A 19,391-nucleotide genomic window follows, 5' to 3' on the forward strand; every position below is an offset into this window, starting at 1 on the left:
TTCCTAACTTTGTAATAATCTGCTTTGTAAACTGCCCTTATGGAAACATTAGTAATGTTGTCACCTTGGCAATTCCCTTCATTATTTCAACAGATTTAAATCTTTCTGTGCCTGAAGAGATAAATCCTAAGGAGTTGCTTGAAGCATATAGAGATTGGTGACCTGCCCAGGTCTCATAGTTCTTAAGTGTCAGAGGGATATGTAACACACTAAGTCTTCCTGATTCCAAGCACAGGACTCTTATCTATTTTCTATACTATCTTTTAAGGCAGCCTTTATGTCTGTGTGCGTGTGTGTGTGTGTGTGTGTGTGTGTGTGTGTGTGTAATGTATTTGGTCTAGATCTGACTTAATTGGAAATTCCATTCATGAAACTCCTTCTACCAATTCAGATAAGAAAATCTGATAACTTTTAGTCTTAGAAAGTTGCCCATGGCACGATTTCTAAACCTGGTATCTATGGGAGAGGACCATTAATGGATTGTAGAGTATTCCTGAACTTGAATAAGAAAAAAATTGCATATTATTTACCTTTAAGTGAAATATATCTTACTATTTAGTAACAGATTTTTTAAAACTTTTTTTTTTTCTGAGAAAGGGTCCAAAGATTTCACTAAACTGTCAAAAGAGTGCATGACAAAAAAAAAAAAAGATTAAGAAGTCCTGGACTAGGGACACTGAGAGGATATATGACTTATTTATGCTGCATAGGCTGTATGCGTTAGATTAGATGATCATAATTTCAGGACCACCTTACATTTTACTATGCTACTGCCTGTCTGTCTACTGATTTGTCTACCTGCCTATTCATTTCCCTAACTACACACACACACACACACACACACACACACACACACACACACAGATTGTAGAATATCAAAATATAAAAAGGAAACTATGAAAAATATATGCAAAGAAAATAAGAGAAACACAGAGAGAGAGAACAAGTCTTTTTTTCTCCTTTTAGTATACATGATCATAGAGTTATAGCCAGATGGGATCTGAGAGGGCATGCAACCTAATAATAAGAATATAGATTATTATATGCAAATTTTGCCTTTTCCCCTAATCACCTTGATTATTTTTTTTTCCTGCAACCCTTTTGAACTATACTTTTCAATGCTTGGCCTGGATGATAAATGGTAAATTAAAGCCAGATTCCTAGGGGCTATCAAGTCTCTCCAGAAGTAACATGGTTAGAGCTGATAACCTGAATTCCAATAAAATTATTTTGATTTGAAGTCTGAGATTATGTGAATAAGATACTTCTGTACATAAATAAGTCCATGTAAATCTGTTCACAAATGCTATGAAGAAGAGGTTCAGAAGTCTACTCTTATGGAGAAGAAAATGGCAAGCCATTCAATGTATCTTTGCCAAGAAAACCCTAAAAGGGGACATAAAGAATTGGTCATGACTGAAAAATGACTGAACAATAACAAAGCCCACTCCTAAGGCATTACCCCTTAAAGATGATTAGATTGAACAAGAAAAATTGCAAAGCAATTTATGTTCCCCTGGATTGGAAATTATGTCAATGGAATCTGCAATAACAATAATGGACAAATAATGATGATAGAATTGAATATTCTAATATATTCTATCTTGTGTCCTGTAGCTATAATATGTTATAAAATGTTTTGGTGATGTGGTGAAGTAAGAAGTATATAAGCAGGGGCAGCTAGGTGGTGCAATGGATAGAGCACCAGCCCTCAGGAATACCTGAATTCAAATCTGGCTTCAAACACTTAATAATTACCTAGTTGTGTGGCCCTGGACAAGACACTTAACCCCATTGCCTTGAAAAACCTAAAAAAAAAAGGAAGTATATGTCACAAAGTCAGCAAGACATATGTTCAAGTCCCAGCTTTAATAGTAAACAAACCTTCTACATGAGTTTTTCCCTGGTGCTTCCAGTTATTACCATTCTTTCCTATCTAGAATTATCTTGTATTCCTTTGTATGTATTTACTTGAGCATATATTTTATCTTCCATGAAAGAATGTAAGCTCCATGAGAGCAGGAACTGTTCTTTTTTTTGTCTTTATATCCCCAGAACCTAGGATAGTGGCTTGAACATCATAAATACTTTAAAAATGCTCATTGAATTGAATTGCTAAGAAAAGAGATTCATAACCTTTAAAGCGTTCTTCAGATATGTTTCATGTATATTTATGTATGTATGTATTTATGACATAAAATATTATATATATATATATATATATTTCTATACTTGGATAAAAATATAAAGTCCTGCTCTCATTTTATTGGGGAAGTTAAAATATGTTCATATATTTATATATCAACGTATGTGTACACAAATGCATATATTGTGTGGATGTCACATTACCCATATATACATACTTCCCACTGTAAACATTATAACTTGCTTAGGATCAGGGAAACAGATGCAAATTTTTAGGAGGTCATAAGTTTACGGACTCTCTTGGAATCATTAGATAGAATTATCACTTCAGTTCCATGGGTTATACACACACAATGTAATTATTCATCTACCCACCTAGTGCAATTAAAGTTAGTAACCCAGGGTGGGTGGATGGGTGAGTGGGGGGGGTAATTATGAGGAGATCCTAAGTCCAAAGATGATATTAAAAAAAGGAAAGATATTAAAGTCTATAAAGAATTATTTATAGGGCTAGGCTTAAGAGCTACTTCTATTCTCATCATCTTTGGAAACCAATATGCTTCATGATAAGCATCAGAGTATTATAACAAGAAGAGGTTATCATTTAGGTCAAATTTCTAGGTTTAGAAGGAATGATTGTTCACTCCAGAGATCCACTTACCCACCATCCCCTGAAAGGGTTTCAATCACTAGCAGCATCACTTTCCCCTATCTAATAATAATTAAAAAATAATAGAAATGATGATGTTGATGATGATGTTCAATTTGCCTAAGATCTCATTATTATTCTTTATACTTTTCCATATGCAAAGTATCATGAACTTATAATAATAATACTGTGTTATAGACCTGGACTCACTGGTCCCCATTAGATGAGGAAGCTTAGGCTCAGAAATTTAAATAATTTCACAATAGAGATAAGACAAGAAGCCAAGACTTCATTTCAGTCCAACCCAAAAATATTAAGCACCTTCTATATGGACAAAGTTTTGCTAGATACTGGGGCTACAAAAAAAGACAGAAGAAGAAGAAAAATAGCCCTGCCTCCAAAGGAATTTATATTCTACATGGGTGCTTCCTTCAGTATCTCCATGTATTTTCCTAGGGGCTTCCACAGTCCATATCCATACTTGACTTTTCAACAGGTGTTTAAACTTTCCAAAGGGCTCATCATTTATTATCCATTTGATTTTTCACAACAACACTGTGAGAGAGATTGACTATCTCCTGTTGATCCCATAATATGAATGAAGGTATTGAGGTACAGAAAGTAGTATGATTTTCCCAAGACCACACTCAAAAAACAGTAGATCATGAGATTAGAACTCAGATCTTCTAATGTCCAACGCTGTACTGTTCCCAAAGCATCCCATTGCTTCCTTTCATCCCAGGGACTCTTAGCTATCCATATACTTTCAATCAATAGGTTCTGTCTGTTGTTAAGTCATTTTTCAGTCATGTCTGACTCTTCATGAACCTACCTGGGCAAAGATATTAGAGTGGTTTGCCATTTCCTTCTCCAGTTCATTTTACAGAAGAGGAAATGAGGCAAACAGCATTAAGTGACTTGCCCAGGGTCATTCAACTAGTAAGTGTCTGCAGTCAGATTTGAACACAGAAAGATGAATCTTCCTGATTTAAAGCCCAGAACTCTACCCACTACATGGATAGATCTTACCTGTACTCTGAAGCAAAAAGCCAGGACTTAAGGCCATTGTTCAGACTACTTGGAAACTTTTCCAATGGATTCTGGTGACAAAATCTCAAAATGGGGAAAAAAAGGCTAGACCAAAAGTAGAAAAGTAGAGAATGCAAGACCTGTAAGTTTGAATATTATATGAGAATGCTTTGGGGAAAAAATTAACTTTTAAAGAGGGTTTCCAGATATAAACAAATAATATAAATCAAATTGACTGGGCTCTTTAGAACAGTAAATCAATTTAAATTCAATAAGACTTTAAATGTTTTGACACTAAGTGATTTCTTCATAATGCAAAATTAATGCATTTTTCAAAGAAGCGACAACTTGCATTAAGAATTTGACCTGCCCAACTGATGCCCATTATTACTAATGAGATGTTCACAGTAGTTACTCTTCAAAAGCATTTATGATTAAAGAGGAGGTCCTGCACTGGGTACATAGCACTCAAACCTATGATGTAACCTATCCCAACCCCATATATAAAGTTTAAAGAAGAGGGATACTGTGTAAGACATGATTTGTGCTGTTGTAATGAAATTCTGCTTCATTCTTTAAAGCATTGTGATTTAAAATAAATATACCTATTTATAAAATTCAATTCCCCAGCTCTCCAGGCAACTTAATTTCTATTTCTAACACAGTTTTATGGTGATATGAGAAAATGACTTTAAACTCAAGGGATGGGAGGGGTGGGAATCACCTATATATCGGAAAGTAAAGAAATTATGTCAGAGGGCTGATGAATTAAAATGCTGAAATTTCAGTTTATCTTAGAAATTAGTTCCATCATTTGAATCACCAAGGTGAGGTAAAATAGTATTGAAGGTACTCTGGTCTAGGAGGCATCAGAAGATTGCTTTATAGGCTTAGCCATGCCATTGATTGGCTGTGTGACTGCAAGTAAGTAACTTAGCCATGACTAGTTTTGGACTAGTTTTCTAATATTTTCAAGTTCTAGAATTATATTCTAAAAGTATTTATTGTCTGAAATGTGTTATACTATATAAGGAAACCTTGAAAGTTTGCAGTCTAGTTTTCAAGTGAACAATAGCTGACTGACATGGTATTTTAGTGGGAGTGTAAGAGGATGTGAAAGTGGGAGAGAGATGAACTACATGTATGTTTTGTATCTACTACAGTATGGGCTGTTGCATTTGTTTTATACTTGAGCATCCAAAAAAGAGAAAAAATTAAAATAGGTAAGATAACCCTCTCAGATCTCAAGATTAAAGAAAAGCAGAAGTGACTTATCTCCTTTGAGTGCAGATATCTAATATTTGGAAAATAAACAACATAGTAAACAAAAATAAATAGACTATAAAAATTCTCATACAGTCCAAAGACTTCCTAAAAGCTTCCTTCTTCTGCACCTTTGCTCATTCCAACAATCAACTATGCCCTTTTTTCTTCCTTCTTTTCTTCCCTTCATTCTCTCCCTCCCTTCCTCCTTTCTTCCCTTCCATTCCTCCTTCCCTTCTTTCCTTCCTTTTTTTCCCTTCAAACATATATCAAATGCCTACAGGGTGGGACTATAGTCTCATTGTCAATGAACGTAGGATCAGCAATGGAAAGCATCATTTCATAGACTTATACAATGCGTCTTATTGTCCAATTATCTTTTCCTTTATCTCTATGCAGAATCTGGTAATTAATCCAACTGATTAAAAATCACTATCTGGCTACTAGCATAGGAAAGCTGAATCTCAGTTTAGAATCTCTGCAGGTGAGAAAAATGATAACAAAAGATATAAACTTTATATAGCACAATGTAGAAACTTGTTTTGCTTTGTTATGCATAATTGCTCCAAAGGCCTTGTTTTCTCTTTATTTTTAATAGGGGAGAAATAGAACTTTGTTAACCAAAAAGTTAAGAAGCAATTCCATTTGCCATGTATAAACCATGTTTAGATAATTCCCAAAATGTACATTTCAGTATGGCAGTTAATGAAAAATGGTCCCAGTTGGACATATACTAGCTTTCCAGCAAAATTTTTATTGGGGAATCAGAGAGGAATTTTGTTTTAGTGATGGGGCTAGTGCTAGTTTAATTTTGGTGATTTTCATGTATACTGTTAGCTAGTATCATTCTCTGGAAATGGAAACAGACCTTTATCAGGCAAAAATCATTATAGGAGTACATTGCAGTGAACCAGAAGAAGACACAACCTCAGGGCAGAAAATGCCTCAAGTTTAGTTCTATTTAAATATTTCCAGTGATGATTGGGCTATCATGTAGTTCCACCCAATTATATTTCCCCTCAAGGCTGTCTGGGCACTAAGACTTCTGCCATGCAGACAATGTGTCGGCAAGGTCTGGCTCTGCTCCATGAAGAATCTATATTTACTTGTGATTTGGCTCAGGTTCCAGTTTGTACTAAGATAAGGAAGTCAATTTGTTGATTTGTTTTTCCCTGGTGTAAGAGTACTTACATGGGTCTAGGAGAGGTCACTTTATGATTTAAAGACATTTTAGAAAATCAAATTTAAAATTCTGTTTTGCTCTTTGCCTATGAGCATTGCTAAGGCCCAAGGTGACTTTGTAGGAATGGGACCTTCAACAGAGGTATTATTATATTATTGCATTTGTATAGCACTTTACAATTACAGAGGATATATTATCTTACTTGCTTCTTATAACAAAGGTAGATAATATAAGCCATCGTATCCTGATTTTGCTGAGGCTCTGAGAGAAAGAGATTGAGAATCTCAGGTTTGGAAGATCACAGGATGACAGCAGTTAGAGATTGAACATCCCTAGAGACCATGTGTCAGTCTAATCACCTTATTTTAAACAGGAAGAAACTGAGGCTCCGAGAAAGCAAGTAATTAGTGCAATATTACATGGATAGTGAGTGACATTTGAACCCAGTTCTTCCCATTCTAATCTCTTCTCTCTGTGCTTCATTATCTTTTGAGCAATATAATTCTGAAGAAATACCAGCTACTATATTGCCTTTATTCTGCTTCATGGAAAACATATCTATTAGAATGTTCAGCTAATAGGTAATTAAACTGGGCAGAGAAAAGAGAGAAGTAAATACTTTGAGACTACATAACTTCTCAGTCACCTGAACTAATCCCTATGCTGATTTTCCCAGACAATTCTCTACTTCAGTCTGTCATCTAATCCATAGCTTTTTTTTTCCAATCATTATCACCCTCCATCTAAAATTCCATTTTAACTTTTTTTATCCTTTCATTTTTGTCTCTTAGCTAACACCATCTCTCTGTCATACCCTTGCTGGATTTTTTTACCTCTTTCCTTCTAAAAAACAACATTTTTTAAAAAAGTCAGGTAATTTTTACCTTTTTTAAAAAATGTTTCTCCATTCTCATAGTCACATACATTGGAGAAAGACTCCAGAAGAAGAGAAGGTTTTTCTTCAATATTTTTGTTGTTGCTTTCTTTTGTAAACTCTTAGAACTATAAGATAGAAAGTGTAAATGGACATGGAGTAGTAAAAAAAAAATATTATTGGTCACAGAATTAGGAGACCTGACTTCTCGTCTTGGACTTGAAGCAAATCTTAAATTCCCTTTAAATTTTCTTCTCAGTAAAATAATGTTTTAAATTTCTTTCCCGTTCTAAAATTCCAGGATCAAATACATTTGCTTCCATTAAGTGCTAAAGTTGAAATTGTCTAGATGTTGACTGGAAATGGGTCTGCAACTTAAAATCTTATGTAGCTGTCTAGGACTGTGAGAGATTACATGAACAGCAGATGTCAGAGACAGGACTTAGTTGTTTGACATCTTCCTGACTGAAGTCACCCCTCTATCCCCTATGCCACATGGTGTTTCAATTTCTAGAATGAATAAAAGGAAATGTTAAGTAAAATTAGACCTGTTTTAGTCTCCCTAGTTCTAAAAAATGAAGAAATAAACTTCTTGCCAGTGAAAGACTATTTCCTGGTTTGAGAAGCTGATGTGCACCTAGAGTTTCACTAGGTTACAAGTTTCCATTTTGGTTCTGCTTATGAGATGAACCTTTATATCCACTGATTTTTTTGGTGATCCTTTCCTGGTTTGCTTCCACAGACAGTGTCGAAGATGAAATGGAAATGGCTACTGTGCGACATCGGCCGGAAGCTCTGGAACTGCTGGAAGCCCAAAGCAAATTCACTAAGAAGGAACTTCAGATTCTCTACCGTGGATTCAAGAATGTGAGTACTTTGTTTCTGACCCTGGTCCTCCTGAATTCAGAGAAAACCTGTGAAGTCAAAACTGAGAAATAAAAAGCTAAAAGTGATTTACATCAATAAAAGGTCTGACTAATATGGTAAAATGAGATTCTCTGTTACTAATTAAAGACATCAACAATAGTGGTGGTTCATCCATTCAACATGAAATCATGAATTTCAGTGTATGGTGAACTTGGTTATACTGATCATTATCATCATTAAACATTGTCCAGTGGCTCAATATCCCATGATGCTCCAATTTTATTTTTCTGGGGACTATTTTGATCAACTAAGTGTTCTCATCATATCCAGTCCATTCTTGATGATTATTTGCCAGGCTTAGTCTGAGCCTGAAGGATGAAATTTTTTAGGGGAAAAGGACTGAAGGACTTATAACTTTAGAAGTGGTTGATATAAAATATTTATGTGGCTATATAGATTTTTTGTTTCATTAGACCATGGTGCCAATGTCACTGAGTTCAGGGACAGAATTCCCCCAAAAGTTGTATTGCAGCATTTTCTGTATAAAGGGGCTTGGAAAAAAGTAGCTGAAGAAGGGAAGAACTATGAGTTTTAAAAGGTGACTGAGGGAATGGGAAATGCAGTGATTTTTATATTCTTTAATTTTATATATATATTTCCAGAAAAGAGTAAGAGAAAAAGAGGTGCATCAAAAGAAGAACTTGTCTACAAGAGGCTAAGCTCAAAAATGAAAAGTTTTTTCAGATTACACAAAATCAGTTATGTGCTAAAATCTATGCTGAGATGGTCACTACCTTCAGAGGGTTTACAATCTATTTTGAAAGACAGAATCACCTCTGTTACCCTAAGAAATCCCAGCCTGGAGATTTAACTGATGTAGAGTAAATAATATGATCTTACTAAACAGAGAAATACACACACACACACACACACACACACACACACACACACATACACACAAACACGTTCCATTAGCATCCATGAAATATCAAGAAAGCACAAAGACTTCCAGAATGTGGGATAGGTTCCTTATGACATATTTATGGGAAATTAAGTTAAAGGTAAGTGAATGGTCTAATGGAGATCATACAATGGATTTGAAGTGAAGATGACTATAATTCAATCCTATCTTAGACAACTTATTAGCTATATGGTGTAAGTCACTTAATGTCTCTCAGGCTCAATTTCCTCATCTGTAAAATAAAAATTGTAATGAAAAAAATGAGAAAAATATCTAACCATTTGGAAAGCTTTAAATTGCTACATACCATATTTTCTCATGTATAAGATGCACCTTAATTTGGGGGCCCGAAATTTCAAAATATATATATATTACATAACGTTATTGAACTCAGTTTGTATTCATTATGAAACTATCTGCTCATAGCTTTCAGGCATCTTTTGGGCAAGTCCAGTCCATGTACACATGCTTAGTCCATTCTGTTTCATGAACCTGAAGCACCAGTTGTGTCCTCTAAAATCACTCACTTCTTTTTCATCAGCAGTTCTTCTGGCCTCATATGAACCATCTTTGTGGACAAAGGAATTGCAATGCCCTTTGTTCTTCAGTCCATTTCTTCAGTTCCTTCTCTAACTCAGGCCATTTGCCTTGCCTCTCATGGCCTTCTTTTGCCATGGTATTTTCAGTAGGGCTTTTATTCCCATAGCCAGTCTAGGATTGTTTTCTCAATTGGAGGAGGACCAAAATGACATTTAGCAACCTGATTTTTAATCTCTTTGGCAAACTGGATCACTTTGAACTTGAATTCAGCATTGTACGAAAATCTTTTCTGAGCCATTTCTGGGCAGAATATAGCAAAACAATGAAACAACGAGATCAAAGACAAGCATTAAAAAGTAGGAAATTTAAATAAAAAAAATTTACAACCACTGTATAAAACACATTTAGACCCCAAATTTTTCAGAAAAGTGTGCATCTTATACTTGGGGAAATAGGATAATGCTATTATTATTATTATTATTATTATTATTATATTAGAGACACACAGAGTTTTGGTTTTTGCTATTGAGTTGTTTCAACAGTTGTATACAACTCTTTGTGACCCCATTTATGGCTTTCTTTGTCAAACATATTGGAAGGATTTGCTATTTATTTTATAGGTGAGGAAACTGAGGCAAACAGGATTAAGTAACTTGCCCAGGGTCACACTAGGACCCTGCTAGAAGTATCTGAGGCTGGACTCAAACTCGGGTGTTCCTGACTATAGGCTTTCCAGTGTACCACCTAGGAAAAGTCAGCCAGATGGATAATGAGCTATGCTATTGGAAAGACTCTGCACATTGATACAAAAATAAATCCATTGAAGCTTATATGCCTCATATACATATGAGCACATGTATTCATAATGGATTCTGTCATCATAGGGAATTCCTTCAACCTGGGTAGATTTTGGCTGTCTATGATATAGCAGATAAGTCCTAGGGAGTTGCTCAAAATTTGTAGAGATTAAATGATTTTCCTGGCATTGCATAAGCACTAAATTTCAACAACAGGATTTAAACCTATGTCTTCTGACTCTGACTGCTGCTCACTCAGTCATCTTTTATTAAATACTTAAGAGTGCATGTCACTCTATCCGGTACAACTGGAAAATAGATTGATATGTGTATATGCATTTATAGAGTTCAATACTTTTATATATACATACTTACTATTTCTATAGTTCAATACCCTTCTTCTATATAAACTATTTCACTTGACGATCTCATCATCTCCCATAGTTTCCAGCTATCATCTCTATGCAGATAATTTCTTGCCCATCCCTAATATCTCTCTTGATCTCCATTCTCACATCTCTAACTGCCTGTTGAACTGAACAGACCATAAATATCTTATATTCATGTCTAAAACTGAATTAATTGTCTTCTTAACTTCCCTAGTACTTACCAACATCCTCCCTTTTCTCAGGCTCAAAATTAGGTGCCATCACTCTCTCACCACCAGCCCCTACCCAATCATGGTTGCTTCTCCTTTCACAGCATCTCTCATATATTTCCCTTTCCCTCCTCTGTCACTGCCACTACCATATTGTAGGTCTTAAACACCTCATACTGAGCTATTGCAATAACTTGCTGGTTGGTCTTCCTGACCCAAGTCTCTACTGACTCCTAGTTCAAGCTCCCCTCAACAGCCAAAGTGATCTTTCTAAAGATTAAATTAGGCCATGTCCACTCCCCATTCAATCAATTTCTATGATTCCCTATGGCTTTTAGCATCAAATATAAAACCCTTTGTTTGCCTTTTAAACTAATCTATAATATAGCTCCTTCCTACCTTTTCGGTCTTCTTACTTCTTATACCATTTCCTTCATATTCTCTGTGACCTAGTAAAACCAGTCTAGAATTCTCTCCCTCCTTATTATCTCTAGTTTCTGGCTTCCTGTAGTTCTCAACTAAAATGTCACCTTCTGCAAGAAGCCTTTCCTGATCCTCCTTAATGCCCAGTCCTTCTCTCATTGAAATATTTCCAATTTTTTCTATATGTAGTTTGTAGTTTATACATGTTTTATGTGTTGTCTCCTTCTTTAGATTCTGAGTTCCTTGACACCAAGAATAGTCTTTTACTTTTCTTGTTGTTCTCAGTGATTAGCTCAGTGCCTAGCAAAAGGTCCTTAATAAACTCTTAAAGACTGATTGTTGATTGACTGCCAGATGAAGAAACTAACTCAGTGAGATGATCAAAGTCATTTAGAAATGAAAGTTATCAGGAATAGGACCCCGATGATCTTCTGGCTTTGTCATATGTAATCTTTCTATCCTGTCACACAATATTTGGAAAGGTAATTTTGATAAGATGGAAAGAACGGTAGATTTTGGCACCAAAAGAACCGAATTTGAATCTTAAATTTACCACTTCTTAGATGTGTGATTGTGGACAAGTCACCACTGCTCTCTGAGGCTTTGCTTTATAACCTTTAAAATGACTCTAATCTCAAAGGATTGTTGTAGAGAGATTTTATATTTTTGTTTATTTTTAACTGCAGTTATGTAAATATAAGTTGCTCATATGCATTTTGGTAAAAGGAGTTCCAGAGAACAGACATAGAAACAAAAAGACAATTTTTTAAAAAACTAATTTGGAACCATTTATATTATTCCTATTATAAGAAATGTTGCTTGTCCCAGACAGGACTCCTTAGAACACTCAAAGACCCACAGCTTCATCAACTTCCAACAGTAGAAAAGCACAAAGCAGCAGGAGTGAGAAAGACAAAAATATATAAAATTCCAAGTCTTGGCAAAAGCTAACCATGAACAGAAGGATAATCAGGGAGTAAAAATGATATATTATTTATTTAAAATTTAGCATCTTCAATTTAATTTCCAGATCTTATAGTAAGCTAACTTTTTTTTTTTATGTTTTACCATTTCCTGGATTAAAAAAAATGAAAAAAGTCTATGAGGGAAAGAATTTACTCAGAGATCTAAACTTCCAATTTTTCTAGACTGCTACTGTGTTGTCATTCTATCACCATCACAGTAGGGCCTCTCTCGGTTTGGGGTCTGGCTTCCTTTCATCCCATTTGTTGCAAATTGAAATAGTGATTACTGCAATCATTAACCTTTTGAGCCAGTGTCTCTGCAGCAAGCCTTGTACAAGTGCCACTTGACAAAGGATTACTCAGACTCCAAGACCTGTAGGCATTGTGGTTCCTTTCTTTTCTTTCCTTTCTTTCTTCTTCTTCCTTTCATTCTTTCCTCCTTCCCCTCCCTGCTCCTTTCTTCTTTCCCCTTTCTTCCAAAATGTATTTGGCAAACCTGAGCTGTTTAAGTACTAGATATTATTTTTTCTGTTCTTTTTCTACCTCTTCCTTCCCTTTTTTTTTTTTTTTGTTTTTGCAAGGCAAACGGGGTTAAATGGCTTGCCCAAGGCCACACAGCTAGGTATTTATTAAGTGTCTGAGACCAGATTTGAACCCTGGTACTCCTGACTCCAGGGCCAGTGCTTTATCCACTGCACCACCTAGCCACCCCTTTCTCTTTCTTTTTTAATTTTTCCTTCTCTCCTCTTTCCTTACCTTTTCTTCCTGAAATGTATTGCAAGTCATAAGAGGCTAAATAAATGCTACTACTATGATATTTCTATCCTTCCCCTTTCTTTCTTACCCTTCATCTTTCTCTTTCCTTATCTCTCCTATTCCCTTGGTTTTTCTTCTTTATTATTTCACCCTTCTCTTTTCATTTCTCCTTTCTTATTATCCTCCTTCATTGAGTTATTGGGAGTTTTTTCCTGATATGAAAACATTGCTAAACCATAATGTCTATTATCCTTTAATAGAATATTGTTTCAAAAATGCAAAAGATTTATTTATAACAAATCCTGACAGGAAATGACTTTTCATATTTGGGCTGTTCTTTCTTCAAAATATATATCTCTAACAAATACATTAACAGAATTATCAAAGATAGAGAAACAATGAATCTTTTAAAAATAGATCATTGTTTTAGTAGTTTTGTGCTGTCACTTGGTGACTAGATTACCATCTGAGAAAACAGAAAAACTTTTCTTGATTTTTCTGAAATACTGAAGAACATTTTCTTGAAATACTTAAGAACAAAATAATTTCCCTGGAAACAGTTAACTATTCATTTTTATTTGAAAGCTTTTCTTCTCTTGATAAAAAGGAAAAAACAAATCATTTATCAATGCTTTAAAACTTTTCCCCCTTCATATAACAATGCCTAAAAGTAGCCTGTTTTCTCTGCAAGAAACAGATGTTAGTAACCTCCAGAATTCCCTTCTGCCAACTCCCTGGTCCTGATCACTTGCATACACTTATATGGGTGCAAATGTGTCCTAGCTAACTATCAGGGAAAGGAGAAGATGGAAGGGAAGTAAATAGAGTTGGCTCTGTCTCTCCTTTCCCTTCCAAGTATTCCCTCCAAGGGAATAGACAGAATCATGCTTACAAAGTAAATGAGTTTTTTTTTTTTCTCTTCTGACTATAGGGGAAAAGGATTCTTTAAAAGAAATAGCTGGTGAGAACTAATGATCCAAAGTAGCCCCGAGAATCATTAGTCTTAGTTTCCTCCCATTAAAAGAGTATCAAATAATTCACTGTACCTTTCTTTTAGGGTTGTCCTGAGGATTGAAATAGATAATGGATGTGAAAGCATTTTGAAACTTAAAAGTGCCATGAAGACATGGACAGTTTTATTATCGGGATCATTCAGGCAGTATTTTGTCAGAAGAGAATGGAACATACTGACAACTGCTGTCTCATAAAAATCATCCTATCATCTACCAGATATCAGTCATGTCTTTGTCCTCTCTTCTTTTAGTTGAAGATTTCCCTTCCAATGCAATAATTCTCACAGTAGTCTGAGATGGTCTGCAAGAATTCATCATGGTCTTCCTTCTAGACTTGAGGTCAATACTATTAAAGATCTGTGATTTCATCAGTGTTGGATGATTAGACAGATCACCATGCCTTAATAGACATTGTTATAAAATTATTTGACAAAAATATTGGCAACAACAATAATATTAAATCCATCATCTGTTAGTCAACCCACCCAGGATGATCCTTAGATTTTAGGACATTACCAGAATCTTACCTACTTGGTCTGACATGTTAGAGTTTGACTTCTGTTGACCTTATCTTCCAGGGTCACTTCCATGCCAAAGTAATGAATCAAGGAGGTCTGCCCTCTTGTTTTAATATGTATTATGTCATTATGTATTAATATATGATGTGTACTTAATGAGAATTATTGTTTTTCTTGTGACTTGACAAAAAATTGATAAGCTGTCCTACTGAATCACATGGGAGAGGTTCTTGAAATTGTCCCATGAAGTAGATCTTATTATCCTATTCAGTAAATGAAGAAACTGAGGCTTAAAGGGCTTGTGTGATTTGACCATGGGCATAAGGCTATTAAGTGCTAAAGGGGGGATTTGAACTGAAGTCATCCTGAACCCAAGATCAGCCCTCTATCTGTTGTTTATTTCCCACTGCCCCATTAGCTGCTCTCTAATAACAGTTGCTGAGGCAATTATTGAGGAGACATAAAGCTATGAGACTTCCAAAGAGAAAAAAGCCTTTGAGAGTGCTCCAGAATTTCTTATATTTAATAAAACCTATTTATCACCAAAGTATGTTTTTACAAAGTATATCAAAGACTTCCCATTCATTCTGCAGGTGTCTCTGTATTTGTTCGTGTGGTGGTTGCTGGGTGTTTCCCATCTCACCAAAGTAGCCCTCAGACTTTCACAGACTTTTAGAAGCCACCACTTTGCTACCTCTAAGAGACAAATGACAGAGATTTAACCCCATCTAGTACTAATTGGTGTGCCTCAGCTCTCTATAGGCTCAGATAAAAGATGTTCATTCAGTGCAAAGATGCAGATTTACTGATTCATTGAATTCTCAAGGTTGTCAGGTAATAGAATCTTAGAATTATAAAAGATCTAGAGATATTTTTACAGAGAAGGAAACTGGGGCCTGGAGAGAAGAGACTTTTCTCAAGACACCTATATCCTTTTTGTTCTTGTTATTTTTTGCAAGGCAATGGGGTTTAGTGACATGCCCAAGGTTACAGAGCTACATAAGTATCAAGTATCTGAAGGCATATTTGAGCTCAAGTCCTCCTGACTCAAGGGCCATTGTTCTATCCACTGCACCACCTAACTCCCCTCAGATCTGTCTCAAGGGAAGTTAAAAAAAGGATCAGAATTAGAACATCTTTTCATGATACATAGTGCCTCCTATCTTTTCTCTTTTCTTCTCTTATCTAAAATTTAGGGTATGAAATTGCACTTGGGAAAAACAAAGTAGCTTCGATGTTTGTCCCAGAGTTGAGTACCTCAATTAGGAAATGAGAACATACCATTCTCTGTTTTTTGGAAATTATTCTCAAGCCCTAAGAACTGATACTGTGTTTTTAACTGACTCATTTGTGACTTTGATATAGTCATTTAATCCCTCACTACTGCTGTTTCCCCTCTCTGTAAATTAGGGATCAAAATCTTTTCCTTCCCGTAATGAAGGGGGTTGGATAATAATTGCTTTGCTTATGCTCTTGATACTTCAGATGAAAGATGTTCCTTAAATGCAAAGCATTATCCATGCACTTTAGTTCCAAACTTGAAGAAAATATTTCCCCTGAGTCACAAGATACTCTACCTTTCTTATTCATAAGCAATAGAACTATAGAAAAGAAATGTCTTGGGTTGCCCTCAGCAGAGAAAATATTGGTGTCCTTCCTACTTTAAACTTCTCTCCAGACCAACTATATATATAATATATATATATATATATATATATATATACATATATATATATATGTACACACATATATATATCAGACCAACTATGTGTGTGTGTATATATATAAAGTAAAAGTATTTTTTACTCTAAGATATGGAAACTACATTGTAAGATGTAGTTTATCATATTCTAAATCTTTTTTTAAAAAAAATGCTTGTCCATTTATGACAGGGTCTTGGGCATCCAAGAAAGGTTAAATTGACTAATAATAATAATAATAATAATAGCATTTATATAGTATTTAAGTTGGGGTTTTGTTTTTTTAAGGTTTTTGAAAGGCAAATGGGCTTAAGTGGCTTGCCCAAGGTCACACAGCTAGGTAATTAAGTGTCTGAGGTTGGATTTGAACTCAGGTCCCCCTGACTTCAGGGCCAGTGCTCTATCCACTGTGCAACCTAACCGCCCCTGCATTTTAAAGTTTTAAAGCACTTTGCATATGTTATCTCACTCAATCCTCACAATAATCTATCAGTAAGTGTTGCCATGGTATATCATTGGTCTCAAGTGTGTTCCAAATTCTTAAACTTTTTTAAAGTTTTTGCAAGTATGGATTGAGTATCTCTAAGATAGAACTGTTCTAGTTTCTGAAAATATGAAGCTTAAATAAGCTATGGTCCATAACCTCAGGAACCTTGAGTTTACAATATGGTAGGGAGAGAGATACAGTACAAATATGGATAATTAACATTATTACATCACAGGTATCTCAAATAAGATGCTCTATAAAGTTCAAGGGGGAAAATTTGTACCAAGAAAAGTCATCACAGAAAACTACTTGGAGAAGGTTTGAACATATTGGAGGTGGAGTTGTGTTTGGACACAGCATGAACAAATGTTTGGAGACACAGAAGTAGAGGACTTTTTCTTGAATAAAGAGAAGTCTTTTGACTGAAGTAGAGTATACAGACTGCAATAAACTGAGATCAGATGAGAAGGCAAGAAATAGCAGATAGTCAAGAATGTTGAATGCCAAATAAAGAATGGAATTCCAATGTTTTCAGTGGATAATAGTGAATCACTGAAGATTTTTTTACCAAAACAAATATCCCCTCATAAAAGACTAATAACCAGATATTGGTAACCATTATTATTATATTTAAATTTATTTATTTATTTTTCCAATTATATATAAAGATCATTTTCAACATTCATTTTTGTAAAGTTTTCTCCCTCCTACTCTTCCCTCCCCAACCCTAGGATAGCAAGTAAAATAATCTGACATGGGGTTATACATATATAGTCATGTGATATATATTTCCATATTAGTCACACCGTGAAAGAAGAATCAGAACAAAAAGGGAAAAGCCATAAAAAGGAAAAAGCAAAAAAAAATTTAAGAAGGTGAAAATAGTATGTTTTGATCTGCATTTGGATTTCATAGATCTTTGGATGGCATTTTCCATCTCAGGTCTTACAATTGTCTTAGATCTCTGTATTGCTAACAGCTAAATCTTACATAGTTGATCATTAGACAATGTTGCTATTAGTATAGTGTGTTCTTCTGGTTCTCCTCCCTTCACTCAACCAGTTCATATATGTCTTTCCAGGTTTTTCTGAAATCTGTCGGCTCATATTTCTTATAGAGTCATAATATTCATTATATTCATATACCACAAGTTGTTCAGTCATTCCTCAATTGTTGGGCATCTCTTCTATCTCTAATTCTTTGTCAGCACAAAGAGCTGCTATGAATATTCTTGTACATGTGGATCTTTTCCCTGTTTTGTGATCCCATGGAATACAGACTTAATAGTGGTATACTGGATCAATGGATATGCAAACTTTTATTGCCCTTTGAGCATAGTTTCAAATTGCTCTCCAGGATGGCTGGATCAATTCACAACTCAACCAACAGTGCATTAGTGTCCCACTTTTCCCAAATCCTCTCCAACATTTATCATTTCCCTTTTCTGTAACATTAGGCAATCTGACAGGAATGAGGAGATACCTCAGCATTATTTTAATTTGCACTTTTGATGACTTTAACTTTTTTCATTTGAAAACTATCAGTTCATATCCTTTGGCCATTTATGAATTGGAGAATGGTTTGTATTCTCTTTACATGTTAGAAATGAAACCTTTATCAGAAACTATAAAAACTGCTTCCTAACTCTCTGCTTTCCTTTTACTCTTGTTTGTATTGATTTTGTTTGTCCAAAAACTTTTCAATTTAATGTAATCAAAATTATCCATTCTGCATTTCATAATTTTCTCTATCTCTTATTTGGTAGTAAATTCTCCTCTCCATAGATCCAAGAGGTAACAATTCCTTGCTATTAACACTTGCTTCTCTTAGCACACTTTATGTCTAAAATCATGTACCCATTTTGACCTTACCTTTGCATAGGTTGTGAGATGTTGATCTTTGCATGGTTTCTGCTATACTATTTTACAGTTTTCCTAGAAGTTTTTGTCAAATTTTGAGTTCTTATCCCAGAAGCTAGAGTTTTTAGGTTTATCAAACAAGAGATTGATGTAGTTATTTACTACTGTATCTTGTGAACCTATTCCACTGATCCATTGCTCTATTTCTTAGCCAATATCAAGCAGTTTTGATAACTGCTGCTTCATAATATAGTTTTAGATCTGGTATGGTTAGGTCCCCTTCCTACACATTTTTTCATTAATTCTTTCAATATTCTTGATATTTTGTTCTTCCAGATGAATATTATTATTTTTTCTAGCTCTCTAAATTAATTTTTTAAGTAGTTTGATTAGCATAACAATGAATAAGTAGATTAATTTGCACAAAATTGTCATTTGTAGTCTACCCTTGAGCAACTGATATTTTTCCAATTTTTGATATTAAATTTATTTGTGTAAAAAATAATTTTATTCATGTAATACCTGGGTTTGTCATGGAAGGTAAGTAGACTCCCAAATATTTTATGCTTTCTATAATTGTTTTAATGGAATTTCTCTCTCCGTTGCTATTTTTTGGTAATTATATAAATGCTGATGAAATATATGGGTTTATTTTATAACCTGCAACTTTGATCAAGTTTCTAATTACTTCAAATAGATTTTATAGTGGATTCTCTAAGTATATCATCATATCATCTACAAAGAGTGATGGTTTTGTTTCCTCA

At 34.7% G+C, this 19,391-nt stretch overlaps 1 protein-coding gene across 4 annotated transcripts in view; it reads left to right on the forward strand.

Annotated features, from left to right (window-relative positions):
* The window catches only part of KCNIP4 (potassium voltage-gated channel interacting protein 4), a 246,263-nt gene that overhangs the window by 119,862 nt on the left and 107,010 nt on the right, over positions 1-19,391 (forward strand). For all 4 annotated transcript variants that reach the window (XM_074229712.1, XM_074229714.1, XM_074229715.1 and 1 more), the window contains exon 2: positions 7,886-8,010. In XM_074229712.1, the coding sequence (XP_074085813.1) occupies positions 7,886-8,010 (125 nt within the window). The remainder of the gene's footprint in view (positions 1-7,885; positions 8,011-19,391) is intronic.

This window comes from Macrotis lagotis, chromosome 3 (assembly GCF_037893015.1).
Source record: "Macrotis lagotis isolate mMagLag1 chromosome 3, bilby.v1.9.chrom.fasta, whole genome shotgun sequence".
Taxonomy (NCBI): domain Eukaryota; kingdom Metazoa; phylum Chordata; class Mammalia; order Peramelemorphia; family Peramelidae; genus Macrotis; species Macrotis lagotis.